The sequence below is a fragment of the Anarhichas minor genome, unplaced genomic scaffold, assembly GCF_050575085.1.
Source record: "Anarhichas minor isolate MPS153535 unplaced genomic scaffold, ASM5057508v1 ptg000026l, whole genome shotgun sequence".
Classification (NCBI taxonomy): domain Eukaryota; kingdom Metazoa; phylum Chordata; class Actinopteri; order Perciformes; family Anarhichadidae; genus Anarhichas; species Anarhichas minor.
In genome coordinates, this window is record NW_027466472.1 from 3,297,813 (window position 1) to 3,315,370 (window position 17,558).

Genomic DNA, 17,558 nt, shown 5'->3' on the forward strand with positions numbered 1-17,558 from the left:
CAACAGTCAGATTTGTCATATATTTCTATTGAACAAAATGATTATAATATGAAAATAAAGATTTGTATAAATCCGCATTAAAAAAAACAAACAGACAGACAAGCTCAAGAGACAGCTTACTTGTCTTCTCACAAAACATCCATGGGAAGCAACTGTTAACACAATAAAGGCGTCACTTTCTCCAAGGAAGTAGAGGCACCGCTTTGCTACAGCGATGACTTGGTAATATCCGCCGTGTTCATCTGTGTGTAAATTTGGACACATACAAGAGCAGAGTTAACGCTGCAAATCTATGTGTCATCGTTGGTAATTGGTGTCTGACTTACCTTGAACATAAATGGTGAGAGGAAGATCAGCAAATTGCCCCTTTGATATGTAAACAGACATGAACCCATCATGGCAGATTGACGTACCACTATTAGTGTCAGAAACTGTTGCTTGGAATGGGTTTGAAGCAGCATTGGCTTCACGTTTCAGAAGAAGCAGCGATAATGAAATGCACGTCACCAAAATGAAGTCTGTTCTGTGGGCCTTCATCTTTGGATACTGAGACTCTGTCACAGGTGGAGCAGCTGCTTCTCATTTGGATTAATTGGCACGACTCTCAACTGAAGAAGTGTCAGTAACTCTGTTGCTCCACATTTTGAGGGTCCTGTGTTTAAAATCAGCTGCTTTCTGGGTCTTTTCTGGAGCTTGTTCTGTATCCTCCCACAGTTAAAGCAATGCAAGTGAACCTGAGACTCTAAACTGTTTGCAGATGTGAGTGCAGTTTGGTTAAAAAACAAAGGGCTTATTATTCAAACTGAGAGTATGAAAGCATTTTATATGGTCAAAAAGTGCTTCTCACATGCATAAAATAACCAATGGCTTACACAGGTTTGTCTCATTCAACACATGCACAGACTGCTTCTTGTACAGGAATACAGTATAATTATACAGCAAACAAATACAACAAGACATGTATCAAGTTTAATATGTAAAATTAATAATCAATGGATATAATTGGAAAGTATGTTGGTACTGAGAAAAGTATCTCTACAGCTGTTTAAGCTCTCCTTTATTCTCTACAGGTGGTTGAGCTGGTCCAGGCTCCTGTTGTAAATCGGGTTTTTGAGTTGGATATCTGACAGGGAGAAGTAGGACAGCGGTTGAGCCACAGTTTTATTGCATCTCGAACATGCCCACAGAGGAAGTCAGCACTCACTTTCCGTGGCCTTCTTCTTCTTCTTCCCAAAACCTTCTGCTGCAAAAAAAATAAAAAATCAGTGAACAATGTAACAATAACCTATTTATTCTCACGCACAGATAAATCATTCTGACAGATGACACAAGATAAATCAAATAAAGTCTAAATACCTTTCTGATGATTCTCTGCCTGAGTTGACATGGCTTGTTGCCTGCTGAGTTCACCTTGGTTAACTGTGTAATAAAATAAATAAAAGTGAAAGTCCCGACAGCACTCAAATGATGCAACATAATAAAAGATGCATATTTTACCATAATAATGCCGACTCTGACTTGCTTGCCGTAATCTTCTGAAGAGTTCTGGAGAGGTGAGACTGAGTTACTCCAGTTTGTCGTGACAAGATGATAAAAGGGTCACCAATAATAGAAACTGCAGTGATTTTACTGAATATTAAGCACCTCTATGAAATCCCTGTTTTGTTCTCTGACTTTCCGTCCTCTCAAACTGGTTCAGGTTTGGATAAATCCCACTGGTGCTCTGAGCGGGTTGAGTCCTGTCTGGATCGGGCAGACCTCCTACTGGACTGCAATAATTTCTGGTGAGGTCCTCCTGCTTGCTGGATGGGTCTTGGTCATCATTTTCTGATATTTAAAATGAAAAGGTTTAGAAAACATTGACTGTTAGACAATCGTGATGTTTCAGTTGGGATAACAGAGGCATTCAATTTTTTAATAAGGTGGCTCAATAGATGACATGGAACGAAAGGATAAAAGAAAGAAGAAGAGCAATGTGAACGCACCATAAACAAGATTATCGTTGCCCCCTCCTGTAGGAAAAGGAAACACGTTGTGTACAGTGACACAGGTTTCTTGTCAAGAAAACATATCAGAAATATCACTTGTCCTCGTCGACTCGTGCATCACATATACTACTGTGTGTGTGTGTGTGTGTGTGTGTGTATGTTGTTACCTCTCTGCTGTTGATGTGCAGGCACTCTGCCTGTTTCCTCAGGTGGAGCACTGACGCCTGCAGTGGGACATTATATGAAACAACTTGAAGGAGCAGTTGGACATAATAGTTGAAAGTAAATTGACGGATTTCACAAAACTACATATTCTTTTGAAGGAAAGATGTGCATTGCTGTATATTTGTCTCTATTGTGTACATTTCCGTTGTCCGGTGCATGATACATCTTTTTAAATAACTTAGCAGATGCAACTCTTCATAACAAATTTCCTTTCATTCTGCCTTAACTGGCTGTAATCAAGCCTACTGTACTGTTATTCCTGTGCTTTAATGTAAATGTAACCCTGTACCGAGCAAAACTCTACAGATGGATCGAACGTAAATGTTAAAATTATAGCTTACCGTCAGTGCCTGCACCTTCGGGGTTGTTTGTATTGTCCTTTGTTCTGTTATAACAGCACACTGAAATAAAAAGAGCTTTTAAATAACCAACCAATCACAGACCACAAACCACTTCTTCTATCTGTGTGGACTGAGGGTGCCAGACTGGGCAGGTACTCACATATGCACTTCATGCAGCAGTAGCCACCGATGCTCAGCAGGGTGAAAGCAGCCACGCCAACACAGATGTAAATCAGTAGCATCATGTCTCCGCTCTGAGCGCCTGCACGGTAAGTTGTGGTTTTTACAAAGGTGCATTACACAGGAAACTAGCTCATTCACTTGTCCCCTCTCATGTGTTTGGCCTACGAGGTTTGTGACCATGGAAAGGAAGGAGGCTGCATGTTTCTGCAGAGGCTGCTGCTCAGTGTTGAGGAAGCGTTACCTGAACACTTTCAAACAGAAATTATCTCACCTCTTTCAGCAACCAACTCCACTTGAACACAGTCATGTCCCTGCTTACAGCGATAACACCCCAGGTCAGAGTTTTGAAGCTCATCGATGCGGATGGAGAAGTTCCCCTCTGAGGCCTGGTATGGAAAGGCTTTCACCCGACCATACCTGTGGTCCAGGAACTTAATATGACCCTCAGATGTGAGATGGACCAGGTCCAGCCCAGGAGTGTGGGCCCACAACACCCAGTTGAGGCTACTTGTTGTAAAGTTGCATGGCAGGAGCACAGAGGAGCCAAGCGGACGGCTGAGCGTGTGCGTCTCACAAGCATCTGAATATGACTCACAAGGGTTTTCAAAGTCCGGCTCTTCTTAACGGGAAGAGACAAAGACAAGAACAAGATTCAATTTTAGGTTGGTTATCTCAATCAACCATGAGTACCAACAGAACAAACTCATCGTCCTTATTACTGTAGATACTCAAAACTGTGATGTCTAGACATCTTCAAATGAATAAATGGATTTAATATAACTGGATAACAATTAAATGGCAGAAAAGCTAGAGAATGTAAAAATAATAACTTTATAAAAGACACTGAATAAAAACATGTAACACTGAAACCTATGATCTGCCCATATATTCTTATAAATTAGCCCTATATTCTTAGATTAATTTATTAACAACGCGTTTTAATGGGGGAAATATCTGCGTTATAGTCTATATATCGTTAACCATATTTAAATATAATACCAACATTATAGTCCACTAGAGTAAAAATTATTTGTCTTGTTGTCAACAGATTTACCAAGCTTTTAGAAAGGAAATTCTAGATTCTACGCACCAGATTTCAAAGATCAAATAATGTAAATGGAGTGAAAAAACAGTTGATATAGCAAACGAGGTGAAGTTTTATTCATGGAACGTCTAGATATTCATAATATTTTCATTCTCTAATATCACAAAAGGACTTACCATTTGAAGAAACGCAAATATAGCACAGGGCTAGAAGGACAATCCACCTGTAAGCATTCATTGTCAGCATCTCGTGTGGTGAACAGTAAAGTGGCAAAGCTATGTGCTAACACCTCCAAGCATCATGGGACAAAACCACAAGACCATCACCGTTCATGTAGTTATAAAAGGAAGTGCTCTGATGTCTTTCAGTTTCACATGAACAACAGTTGAAATTGTTAACAGGTTTATTGTTTTCAAACTGTAAGCTGGTTATGTCAAACATAAAATTGAAAAACAATAAATATTTATCTTTTATGAACACGTAGACGATCGTAAAAAAAAGGGCCTGAAATGACTTTCTCCTCCAGACCACTTCCTGTTGATGCTTCCGGAGAAGGGGGCCTTGTGCTGAAACATGTACAAGTGGATGGAAATGTTCATCACAGAGGCTAATTAAAGCACAATAAGCCCATTTTTTAAACATACATTTTATGTTTGCCTAACAAAATTTAAGCTTTGTCAGGCAAAGCGAGAAACTGCCCAGGTTCACATAAAAAATGTTCATATTTCCTCATCTAATTATAATTTTTGCTGCGTTAAAATTTGTTCAACCTAACTTAAATACAACTTTTAAGTTTAAGTTGTGGTTTTTACAAAGATGCATTACAAAGGAAACTAGCTCATTCACTTGTCCCCTCTCATGTGTTTGGCCTACGAGGTTTGTGACCATGGAAAGGAAGGAGGCCGCATGTTTCTGCAGAGGCTGCTGCTCAGTGTTGAGGAAGCGTGACCTGAACACTTTCAAACAGAAATCATCTCACTTCTTTCAGCAACCAACTCCACTTGAACACAGTCATGTCCCTGCTTACAGCAATAACACCCCAGGTCAGAGTTTTGAAGCTCATCAACGCAGATGGAGAGCTAAGACTCAGGGTGCAGGGTGAGGGTGCTGATGTTGTCTCCATTGAATACTGTGGTTCTTGTGCCTGAAAGAGAGGGAGACAGAGAGACAGAATCCGCTAACATGCTCTGATGCACGTGTTCATTTAAAGGGAGGCGCCTGCCCACAGTGAGGGGCTGGACCGAAACTTTGGCTGTGTGTGTGTGTGTGTGTGGGTGTGTGTGCGTGTGTGGTTCAGTATACCACTCGTCACAATTATGCACTGACATCAAACTGTCCGCAGACAGCTGCAGGATGGCCGGGAGCTTCTTCAAAGGACGCTTCCTCTCCTTATTCGACTACAAAACGGAAAAATACATTGTCGCCAAAAATAAGAAAGTTGGAGTTTTGTACAGACTTATTCAGTTATCCATCATCGGTTACATTATCGGGTAAGTCGGTGAACTACTGCCGCGGCTTTTGCAGTTTTATTAGCCTACCTTATGGTAGCCTAAAACCCTGGGCAAATTATCATAATATAGAAATGCATGCTGGTGAGGATTTTATGTTGACCTAATTTGAATAGCCTTAATGCAGCAATAAATAAATTGATTAATTGTTTTATACCGCAGTGTGCAGGCTGACCATGATGATGATTAGAAGTTAATGGGCTCTTAAGTCAGTGCTACAATCTGACAGGACAGTTTTTTTAATACACTAACAATTGTCACACAACGTTTTTCTCATTTTCAATACTCTTATGGCTTGTTCAGTGTCCTGTAGCCAAAAGCCATAAATAAAAAAAGCTGTAGTTAGCCTATAGGTAAATTTGACTTATGTTGTCACAAGTGCTTATTTATAATAACAAAAGCACCAGGCATCAACTACAGTCAATGTAACAACAATACAGCATATCTGTAATAATGTAATACAGTTTAGTCCTAGACTCAAAAGTATAATATCAAAAGGCTATTAACTCCAGGATACCATGATCGTAGTGACACCACAAAAACATAAAACATACTGTTAAGTACAAACTGAAATGTAGCCTGTTCTTCAACAGCAACAATAAGACAATCAAAATGACACACTAATGTTTTAAACACATCTTTCAGCCTTTACATGTTTCCCTCTCACCCACAGGTGGGTTTTCGTAAGCAAGAAGGGCTACCAGGAGACGGACGAGGCCATCCAGAGCTCCATCATAACGAAGCTGAAGGGAGTCTCAGTGACCAACACCACTGAGTCCGGTCTGCTGGTGTGGGGACCCGAGGACTACGTCATCCCACCACAGGTGAAAACATTTACACAGCACCAATATGTATACAAACTGGGTCAAAGATACACACACACACACACATGCTTGTGGCTAAATTAAGAAATGAACAAACATTTCTTTTTTAGCATTTGTTCTTCTTGTATGCTTGAATTTGTGCATCAGCGTAGGCTGACAAAGCCTGTGAAGAAGATATGTGTCACTGTTCGGGCAGGAGGACCCAAATACAGAGTTATTAAAGGAGTAGTTTGACATTTTGGCAATTGTTCGCTCTCTTGCCGAGAGTTGGATGAGAGGAGACAAGGGCCGGTTTAAATCAACATTTAACAGGTTAATGGGAGGAAGAGCTGGAAACACTTTGACAACTAACACAGTGTACAAAAACAGGTTTGGGGAAAGTTGCAGGTGCAGTTTATACACTGAGAGGGACAGATAGCCTCTGGCAGGAACACAACTAAGGACCTCCTCAAGATAGAGATTTAGGCCGAGGAGGGAGAAAGGGAGGCAGCACAGGGGGCATCATGTTATGATGTCAACATAACGACCAATTCACAGTGTTTTCTCTACATCTAGGGTGAAGCTGTTCTGTTTGTTGTAACCAATTTCTTAGAGACGCCAAACCAGAAGCTGGGATACTGTGCTGAGGTAAGAAGACAGAAGGCAGGTCCTTTCAGAAAGCTGTCAAAAAAAAGAAGCATATCTTAGATCACATTTTCGAATCATTATTTTCATATTAGATAACATAACGGCTGCAGTAAAGATCAGCTTATTATGCAATGTGGTTGGGAATTTTGCATAGTAACACTGTGTTATCAAGTCAAAGTTGTTCACATCATTTTTTATCCTCCCCATTGAGAGGACAAAATGTAAATCCATCTAAACAACATGGCGTCGTTGAGCCGGCGGCTTGCAGCTAACAGCGCTAACAGCGCTAACTACGGCTCATATAACAACACACACAGAGGGACAGTGATCCTCTGCTCAGGTAGACATTACTCCTCTATATCTTTACATTGACAATATCTGTTTGCTGCTATATTAATGCTACGAATGTTAAATACAGCTTCATTAAACAAAGAGAAACCTGAACTTTCCTGGCCAATTTCGATGATGTACAATATTTTCTTCATTTATGATATGAAGAACTGAATTTTTCATGCTGTTGTTATTTGGCCATCTTTTCACTCATTCTTTCTATTGCGTCTGTGATTATAGTCTCCAGGATACCTTGCATTGAACTTTGAGACAAACATGTTTGTGTCTAACTTTAGGATACCAACTGTTCTGAGTAATAGCTGGAGGACATGATGTGCGGTTTAGACATGGTGTTCAAGTAGCTGCTCTACTCGCAGTTTCTAGCTGTCTGAAGCCAACCAAGTTTATTTTAAGGCTACTTTATTTACTCTCCACCGTTTGACGTTTGACCATTCGGAAACTATTTCAGCTGGCAATGTTTCAAAGACACGGTAGTGACTGAGGTTAGGGCAGAAATGAAAAACACTCACAACTCATAGAAACTCTACACTTTAATCCCCTATACAATATTTTGTTATTTCAGTGAACTATAGAGCGTTTTACTGTATATCCCTATCTCTATAAATGGTTACTTGAGCCAATCAGCGCCCAGAACCACCACTAATCAGTGCAATTTTTCAACAAAATGCCAGGATGAAGACGACACTTCTGCATTGCTGTATCCCCCTTTAGAAAGTTGTGAATCATCAGTGCATCGTGCTCTCCTGATTATTGATGGAGCGAATGGTGGCATAGCCATTTACAGCCGGTCTGCATTTTCTTCACACCGCTTAGTCATAACAAAATACCTTTTCAACTTTTAACAAAGGCTGACATCTCCCCCTCCTTTCTATGAGTGCATGTGTGCCACTCATTTCTCTCTGCTGTATCTTTAGCCTTCCAGACGGATCCTGGTATGTAAACTCAGCCTCTCTTAGTCTCCTGCATCAGCCAAGAAGAATTGCAAGCCTGTTCAATCACAACACAGCCATAAAAACCCTGCTCTTGTATACATTTGGCCTTGCACTAGTTGCAGTGTCCCTGCGTCTGAAAGGCTGGCACACTTGAGTGTGAACTGGCATTTATCATGTTCCAGCTACGCACAGTCAAGTCTCACTAAAACAAGAGCTTTTAAAAATGATGGCCAATCTGTTATTTAAATGATACAGGCATGCGTCCATAAACTCCCTCAATTATATTTTACTTTTATCAGGAAGCATTCGTGGATAATCGCAGGAACTCTCTGATTCTGACCGTGTTAGATGACCGTGTTGTCTAAATACTGTATATGTTTTAGTCTCTTATGAGTTTACCCCAATTTATTCTCTAAAAAACAATATATGCGATATGTATGGGAGCCCATATCTGCTAGGAAAATTTAAATATTAATGTCAAATAAAAAAATGATAGAATACTATATCAAAATTACAAGCTAGTAAGTAAGAATTATGACACGCTAAATACATTTTATGAAATACTGAGTCAAAACTAGGAGCTTTAGTGAAAAAAATCGAAATACTAAATCAAAAGTATGAGCCAGTAAGTCATAAGTACGAGGTACTTTATCAATGTGAAAAGATGAATTACCAATTCAAAAATAAAAGCTAGCAAATAAAAAGTAGATATGAAGCTATAATTAGGAAGTGGTTAGTCAAAATAAGGTGACATTAAATCAAAATTATGAGATATTAAATTATGTAAAGATCACAAGATACTTAAAATGAAAACTATCTCATTATTTTTGCCTTTGTGTCTCATTATTTTGACTTAGTAAGACAGAATGTAACCTTACTGCAAGTATTCTATTTCTATTATCCCTAACCTTTCATGCATTTTCTTTTCTCTATAGTGTGCCTACTGCAACAGGTCTTAGGATTACAATGCATCATTTGCTTCCTTAATTAATTCACATGGTCCGACCTGTGACATTGTTTTTCTGTCTGGTTAAATATTTCTTGAACCTCTGCCCTTTTTTTATCTGTGATCCTAAGAGCCTTAAAGTGCTGGATGGTCACTGTCGAGAGGACGATGACTGTGAAGAGGGGAAGATGGTGGCAGCTGGTAACGGTAAGAAAGAAAGATGATGTGGGTCTTAGTTCAACATCTGTCATGGTGTTTTTCAAACAAATACAAATGAATGCAACTCATATGATAGAAAAAGTGGTTATTAAGATAGGGATAAGGAATGTTCTGAGTGGTAATGTGACTTATTCTGCTGTTTTTTTCTGAAGGAATTAGGAGTGGTAGATGCTTGAGAAAAGATGAAAACTCTACTGGTACCTGTGAAATCTACGGCTGGTGTCCCATTGAAAGAAAATTCAAACCACAGTAAGGAGCAATGCAGTCACACACGACCAGTATTCATTAAATGTTTTGACCTATTGGCCCTCTAGTGGGTATCAGGCTGTGCTGTTATAAATCTACTGAGCCCTTTGACAGGCATTTTTTGTGCGTTTTCCTACGAAAGTCCAGCAACACGTGTTAATTCCTGCTGGTCACATCCGTACAAACTTTTCAAAATATACTTCCGTCTTCATAGGAAACTACTTGGTTAGGTTTAGGAAAAGATTGTGAAATACTTAATTATGTTGAGGCAACAAAACGACTTAGTTACCAAAGAGCAGATACTCAGCGACTTGACCCGGCCTTATATCTACATTGCATCTGTTTAAGAGGTAACTATGTGTTGCACTTGCACATAATTACATTTTCTTTCTTTACAGAGGCCCTCTGCTGACAAACGCTGAAAACTTCACCATCTACATCAAGAATTTCATCAATTTTCCGAAATTCACATTTTCAAAGTATGTCCACTTCTTCACGTGTTCAACATGAATCTCTCCGTGTACTGCTTGGTAAACTAGAAACAGTGAGCAGTGCACACTCATATACACTCTGTATGTGCGTTTCTTCACTCTCAGGTCCAACGTTTTTGAAACAACTGACAACTCCTATTTGAGGAAATGCCGATTCGACGAGGAGCTCCACCCCTACTGCCCCATTTTTCGGCTGGGTGACATCACCAGGCGTGCTGGATACAACTTCCAGGACATGGCCACATTTGTAAGTATTGTTGTTTATCAGAATAACAAAAGAAACAACAGCCCAGAAACCCTCGTGTGTAATTAACTACTGATTATTGAGTGAGTATATATGTGTTGAAGGAGAGACCATTGGTGTCCATTGGCCCTGAATGCACCATTATTATGAGTGACATGGTTTCGAAGTCACATATGATCAAATTTGTATTGTTGTTGTTTTTGCAGGGTGCCTCCATTGGCATTATGATAGAGTGGTACTGTGACCTCGACAGAGGCTACTCTCACTGCCATCCACAGTACTACTTCACTCGTCTGGACATCAGCGTCTCCAAACAGACCATCGCAGCAGGGTTTAACTTCAGGTGAGATCGTCTCGTCTACGCTGCAACGTCACGCACACACACACGTATTTCTAGTTTTCTCCAACAATCTGATTTTATTTATTTAGATTTCAATGGAGAAAATTATCCCCACATTTAAATTGTGTCTTGTATATTTGTATTCTCATTCCTCCATCTTTCCTCCCATCAGACACACTCGGTATTTTAGAAATGCTGCTGGTGAGAGCTATCGATCCCTATTCAAAGTCTATGGTATCCGATTCAACATCATGGTGCACGGAGAGGTAAACACCATTTTAAAAGAGTGAATGCATATAAATAATGTCTTCTCTGCCTCAGCATTATGATGTGATATGATTTAAGCGACCGATGCAATACATCAGCACATTAGCCGATAGTACAAATCTAAATTAAATCACCTTCAATGACACTTTTATTAAAAGACAGGCATTACCTTTAACTGTAAGCTTTATCAATGATTTTGTGATTCGTTATAAACAAAAAATATATATATTTCTGCTGTTATTTATAGGCTGGGAAGTTCAGCATCATCCCAACACTCATAAACGTTGGTTCAGGGCTGGCTTTGATGGGCGCCGTAAGTACCATTAATAATAATGTGTTTAATAAATGCTTTTAAAAGAACTGCAGAGTTCACTGAACAGAACTTCATTTAACAGGGAGCTTTCTTCTGTGACATGGTCCTTCTCTACCTAATGAAGAAGGGCGACTCCTATCGAGAGAGGAAGTTTGAAGGATCCAAGTAAGAAAAGCAGCACACGAGAACAGGTGCAGAGTTTTCTTTGCTCACATGGCAGCAAACTGAAACATTATGTAGGTCCATTCAGCTCTATACCTCATTTAATTTCTGTTATGATGAACTGGATAATACATAGTTTACTATATGTAGAATTTTAACAGATCTCTCCACATGTTCTTGGCTAGAGTAATGCTGCTGTGACACATGGCTTATCTGCAGAAATAAATACTAATCTGTCTCTGTTCCGCAGAAGTAAGAAATCAACATCTGAAGACGACAGTGTGGAGGACAGAAAAGCAGCCACGGAGCAGGACAATCTGACATCTTAGTCTTTCCACCGCGTGAGGCCAGTTTGTAATATGCCAGTGTTGGTTATATTGTATCACCCACTATTATAAAAATGAAATACAGTTCTTGGTCAGTTTAAAGATGTTAACTTGCCTTTAGTAAGAGCTCTATTTTTTAGAAACTTTAACTCTAATTAAGAACAATTATGAAGACATGTTCCATTCACTTTTATACCAGATTTTGCCATAAAACGAATGTGTTTCAGCGACAAAGCCTTTAACCAAACAACTATTAATTTATAGTTTAGATGTTTTATGTGGATAAATATTGTTGAAAATCAGCAAGATGTCAAGAATCAAGACATTCAAGAGATGCTTTTAATTATCATCTTTAAAAACGACTGCTGATTGGATAAGAGGACAGTTTTGTAGGTCACATTTGGTGGCTCAACGAAAAGATGAAACAGGTATGGTGACTCTGATATACGAGTTATTACAGTGTTTATATAAACTGTATCAATGTAGTTTAAACATCATTGTTTAGATCACAGAGGCCTCACACAGTGGCTCCGTGTTTATGCAACATATCACTGATGTGGTTCCTCGCCTTCTTCTGAGAGGAAGAGTATTTATGTTTGTAGGACAACATGTGCTATATTTTAGTCACACTAGCAGAGTGACTCCAGGGACCAAGTTCATCTTCTAAATGATGCTGTTAAGGGTTGTGGGAGGCATCGACAGATGAAATAAAGCAGAGCACCCGGACAGAACCCACTCACACACGAGGAGAACATGCAAACTTCACCCGGACAGGTTAGCACTTCATATTTTACAAGACTCGCTCTCCATTTTAATAACTACATTTATTACTGACTGATTTGTTATGTTGTTAATTCCTTTGAGTATACCTCATAAGTGAATCACACCTTTAGTGCCAGTTTTCCTCATAAGATATTTGTCTCCTTCATCATTAATGTGATTTCTTTCAGTCAGTTTACCAACTAAACTTGTATTTATTAATTGATACAGAAAAATGCTCTGCGTTGCTTTGCTTGCAAATAAAGATTTCAATGCAACACCTGAATGTAGTCATTGTGACTTTATTGCTTAAGAAACACAAGAATATTTTTGGTATTGCAGTAGAAAACACTGGTCAGCAGCTTCCATGTGTTCATTTACAGCTGCACAATGAAGCCTCGGGCTGTCTACACAAGTGGAGTAAGGTAGTTACAATGACCCCAGTGCACACTGTTTATGAAACACACACACACACACACACACATCATCGTATCATCTCGTCAGATGATCTAATAGAGACATCATATTGGACAATATCAACAAATATACTATATCATCATTGCATATCTGTATGTGACTGAAATGCCCAAACAACAATTGTTTGTATAGTTAATTTAGCCTAAAAATGACATTCCCTTACAATAAAACTGCATCTGGATTTACATTTCAAGGCTAGCATATTTTTTCGTGGATTACGTTTGCTTTTGAAGGACCACAAATACGTTTAAAATGAGTCTGCGGAAGTCAGCGTAGGGAGGATGAGTCAAACAACACAGGGCTTTGACTCAGGAGGTGAACTACTTTTGTTGAGTTTTTATGTTGTTTTGTTTCAATTTCGTAGACATTTGAAGCCAAACCGTGATTTATATTTTTTATTAAACTTAACAAAGTAGTTTTGTAGCATATTTAGTTCAGTTTAATTTCAATTGGAGAAAATATGTTTCCTTCAAACATAATTGAGAGTGCAGTTTAGTTTAATGGGAACGTCATTTTGTAGGAGTCGGGCCCTGCTCTCTCCAGAGGCCTCCACCACTGGCCCCACTGCCTCCACTTTACGCCCCTGGTCTACACGTGATCGGTGAATGGTTGCGTGACAGCTTGTTTATTGGCTTTTCTTCAGCACGACTTTAACAGTCCTTGTTTATATATTGTATAAATGACACGATGACAAAGTGGTGTTGAACTCTTGACAAAGTGCAGTTCAGACCACTTAATTGTGCTTAAGGGACATCAGTGGGCTGAACGTTTTATTATACATAAGAGAAGAGCAAGCCAGAGCTTGACAACAAGACATTTTTTTTTTTCTTTGTGCAAAGACATAAAACCTGTTCTTTGTTAAATATTTCCTTTGGTGAAGAGGGTACCAAGTAAACACTCATCTATTATCTGATCTCAGCCTGAGGGCCACTCGTAGAAATGGTTTCTCTGTTCTGTAACAGCAACTTTATTGTTAATTTGCAGTCTACCATGAGAAGGTAACTTTTGGTGTGACATGGCAATGTCTATATGTGAGTCAGTAGGTTCGGTAGTTGCCCCCCCACAATAAAATGGAGGTTATTATAAGTAATAAACCTGTTTTCCAGGTTTTCAAGGATGAGTGGGAACCCTGACAGCATGTTTTGTAATGCAACATTTCCGTGATTTGTTGTAATGCAAACATTTTGTGTGGTCACGCTTCACTAAATGAAGATACCGACAAACAAAATCTTTACATGGATGTTTATGTCTTAGCGTGTGTTTGCCTCAGCCTGCTTGTTCCTTCTTTTGAGCTGAGGAAAAAGACATCCTCATGCACAAACTCTCGTGCACTTCTCCATTGTTGCCTACAGATGTCACTAAAGGGCAACTTCAAGTTGTCGTCACCCTCAGAAACAGAGGATGCACCACAGACTGTGGTTTGCACAGGCTGTTCAACAGCACATGTGAAGGTTAAGAGTTTCAGCAAAGCTTTACTCATAACTGCTCTACTGATTGCACAAAATGTTGAAGTTATCATTAAGCTTTGGTTGAATGAGTAGAAGAGGCGGAGCGATTTGGCCGAAATACAATCTCAGAACCCACCAGCTATCATCTGACGATGATTTAGCTTTTTATTGGTTGAAAATGAGCTTGTAAACTGGCTACTTAATTGTCTCGGGTCTCAAGTTGCTTAACGGACTGTTAACAAGGAGCAGCACACAGAAAAGGAAGTCTTGGCCCAGAAATATCCCCCCTCGCCCCCAGAGGCTTATCGTTGTCAGACTGGGATCAAAGATTCTTATTTTAGGGACCAACTCACTGTATCAATGTTTCCAGTTATCTAAATCTAAACATGCTGAACAAGGTCCAGTACCTCCAAAAGTTTCTAGAAATACAAACAATGTAATTTAGTAGCTGTATGAATGCAGGGCAGCAGGACGAGAAAACCAAGACTGAGTTATCATGACGTAACGTTGATGATGTTTGTGACATTGTTTATGTAGGTATTTAAAGCACAACCATGATGTTTTTCCCAAACCTAACGAAGTGGTTTTGTTGCCTAAACAATTCACAAATTCCCAACGCTAACGACGTGTTTACTGCGACCGTGTCCCGGGATGTCCAGAGGGTTATAAAGTGGTGCCAGGGGGTCTGACAAAGAGTTGGAATGAGACCTGCTGAAATCTATGATCTGATCCGATATAATCTGGTACAATCTGAAATGAATACATATAATCCTGTTCAGAGGTAAAGTTTATCTTTACAAACAGCATCATTAAGGAAGAGGGTTCAAAGAAAACTCAGCTTTTCTTCCTGGAACACGACACCTTGCAAAAGTATGAAGCAAATCAAACGACTCTTTGTTCGCTTTGGCGTCTTTTCTCTGGAATAATAGGAATGTACAATTACCGGATTATCACACACAAGGAAGTGCATAACCACATTTCCAGTTTGGCATGAGGTGTGTCAGTGGCAGTATAAAAGCGATCGTGCGGGTGTTAGTCCACATATCATCCGACAACATGAAGGTCCTGCTTCTTACGCTGATGCTGCTGCTGTGCAGCGCTCAAGGTGAGCCAATTTTGGTTTATAATCAAATTCTTGCCATAATTTTTACTCAAGCAAAAGGTCAAATTGAAGAAAAACATATGTAGAATATTTAGGTATAATGGGACCACTTGATTTGATCACTGATGCATTACACCTGTCGACGTCGAGAGGAAGGAAAACACCTCATGTCAGTGAAAATGTTTTCCCACTTCCTAAACGCTGGCTGCTGTCTTCTCATCAGTGCTCACACTCAGATGCTACACCTGTGGCGATGAGAATGACGACATCTGTAAGGAGGCGACAGATTGCCCGGAACCATCTTACTTCTGCAAGACCTTCGAGAGCGGTAAGTTGGTCTTGTTCCCTGTGTTGAACTTTTTGGGAGAAGCCATACATACAGTGACAGAGGGATGGTTCAGTGATCGCAAATTGTTCTTGTTGTTTTTTCAACAGATACCCAATTATCTCGAACTTGCGAGGAGTACTGTGTCGAAGATCACCTCACAACCTGCTGCTCCAGCGACTTGTGCCCTTGAGTCACCACTCTGCATTCCCTTTCGCTTTCTGATTAATGAAAATAGTTTGTGAAAAAGTTAATCTGAATCTGATGGAAGCTGATTTGTTGGTCAATATGATTTTAATGTAACTTTCCTGTCTTTGATTTGCTTTTACTTTCAATTAAATGTAAAAATGTTGAACTCTTTAGAGTCATTCATTAAACACTAAATCAACACACTAGTTACTGTCATGTCTTTTGTAAACAATTACTGCTGGAAGCAGGGCAACCACACACACACACACACACACGCACACACACACACTTAATCCGCTCCTGATGTCACTTAGTGGGTCACTTGCTGGAATGGCTTGCTGCTATGTGGGTCGCTGTCTGTCTTTGCTGGAATGTAAAGTTGGACTTCCTTTAGGGTGTCATCTGCACTGACACACCACATGCCAAAATCATTAAATGGAAAAAGAATACATCTTTTATTTCAATTTGTTCCAGCTGTTTTTCGTAACACGTTGCAGGTGTTAAAAGGCTCCCTTTGTTAGAAGAAATGGGCAACCGACATGTTTGTTATGCCTCAAGGCGATACACATTGCATCTGGGTGAGAAATGCTAAATGTTTGTGTACAAGAAACTCCACGTGGCACCTTTAAACTGGTCCAAGTTGTATTCATCAGGGGGTAAATTGAACTGGTTGATAAGTTACAGTACACACATTGTGACAGACCGACATTTAGACCAGTCAGGCGATGAATTTGCAGGTTAGGTCTAAACTAGTTTTGCGTCCATTTATGTTAGACAATGAGAAGAAAAGGACATGCATGGAAACAAAAAAAAACATTTGGGCAAGCCCTTAATTGACTTGATAATGAAGGGATGTTAGCTCTTTCATATATCATCCTCTTTTCACCACTGAGCCAGGGAAATAGTTTCTCTTTGATGCAGACAATAAAACAAATTAATTTCAACCATGAGTCATACATAATGGATTGTGGATTGTGCATGTTGCCGGGCATTCACTCATTCCATGGCCGTGCCACACCCTGTTAATGTCAGTCACACACGCACAGCACAGTCTGGGCCCATGTCCAGAATTAAACACTGCAGAGCTTGTTTCGGTCACACACCGATGGCTTGATAGTGCGTATAGTTAAATGATGACTACAGAGGTAAAGAGACTCTAACTTTGCAAAGTGGGCTGAAATCAGTGGGAATGATTGTTTAGTTCATTCTTAAGTGTCGAGGCCTTTAATATTTCTATGATCACTAACCTTCGCATATCATTGATGTTCCTTTTTAAAAGTGTTTTTTTTTCAGATCACAAACACAATTATAATACCACAGTGAACTGACTGAGCTGAATGAATGGTGTGGATTTAAGATACTTTCCAGCATCAGAGATCATTCCACTTATAGCAAATCATTCCCTCATTAAAATGTAGGTCATAAGTGTTAATCTCTCCGGCTGTTCCTTCTTTACATTAGAGCAGCTCAGATATCAAACGTGGATGATTGGCGGATTAATAGAACTGTGTTACTGTGTTATAGGTTAAAACACACATATTGCACTTCTCCAAGAGGCGTAGATGAAAAATGAAATCACTGCATGCAAAACTTTCTAGTTTTAGGGGACTCACCCCAAACCCAAAATGTAACAACTTTCCATCATTTAGAGAAATTATTTTGCCTTCTGAAGAAGCCAGT

The 17,558-nt window shown here is 39.6% G+C and overlaps 2 protein-coding genes and 1 long non-coding RNA gene across 4 annotated transcripts; 2 read left to right on the top strand and 1 right to left on the bottom strand.

Annotated features, from left to right (window-relative positions):
* Window positions 1-628: 628 nt before the first annotated feature.
* Window positions 629-4,063, bottom strand: LOC142958897 (uncharacterized). Its single transcript, XM_076099914.1, has 11 exons — window positions 3,959-4,063; window positions 3,009-3,353; window positions 2,715-2,816; window positions 2,555-2,614; window positions 2,156-2,212; window positions 1,986-2,012; window positions 1,645-1,827; window positions 1,498-1,545; window positions 1,357-1,419; window positions 1,205-1,243; window positions 629-1,123 (listed from the first exon to the last, which is right to left on the bottom strand). Exons 1-11 carry the CDS (start codon window positions 4,026-4,028, stop codon window positions 1,065-1,067), a joined length of 1,053 nt encoding a protein of 350 aa, XP_075956029.1. The 5' UTR covers window positions 4,029-4,063; the 3' UTR covers window positions 629-1,064.
* A 1,062-nt stretch (window positions 4,064-5,125) lies between these two features.
* LOC142959641 (P2X purinoceptor 5-like) lies at window positions 5,126-12,616 on the top strand. Of its 2 annotated transcripts, none has more exons than XM_076101016.1 (12): window positions 5,126-5,272; window positions 5,964-6,114; window positions 6,670-6,741; window positions 9,102-9,177; window positions 9,342-9,438; window positions 9,834-9,914; window positions 10,032-10,173; window positions 10,377-10,513; window positions 10,683-10,776; window positions 11,025-11,090; window positions 11,173-11,281; window positions 11,503-12,616. In XM_076101016.1, the coding sequence occupies exons 1-11, from the start codon at window positions 5,136-5,138 to the stop codon at window positions 11,257-11,259; spliced, it is 1,140 nt and encodes a 379-aa protein (XP_075957131.1). In that variant the 5' UTR covers window positions 5,126-5,135; the 3' UTR covers window positions 11,260-11,281; window positions 11,503-12,616. The 2 variants fall into 2 exon arrangements, with proteins under 2 accessions (XP_075957131.1, XP_075957130.1); XM_076101015.1 differs by having other exon boundaries at window positions 11,173-11,255.
* A 2,703-nt stretch (window positions 12,617-15,319) lies between these two features.
* On the top strand, window positions 15,320-16,072 carry LOC142959020 (uncharacterized). The gene is made up of 3 exons (XR_012956184.1): window positions 15,320-15,367; window positions 15,588-15,692; window positions 15,800-16,072. It is a non-coding gene; the product is annotated as an uncharacterized LOC142959020 (long non-coding RNA).
* The last annotated feature ends 1,486 nt before the right edge of the window (window positions 16,073-17,558 follow it).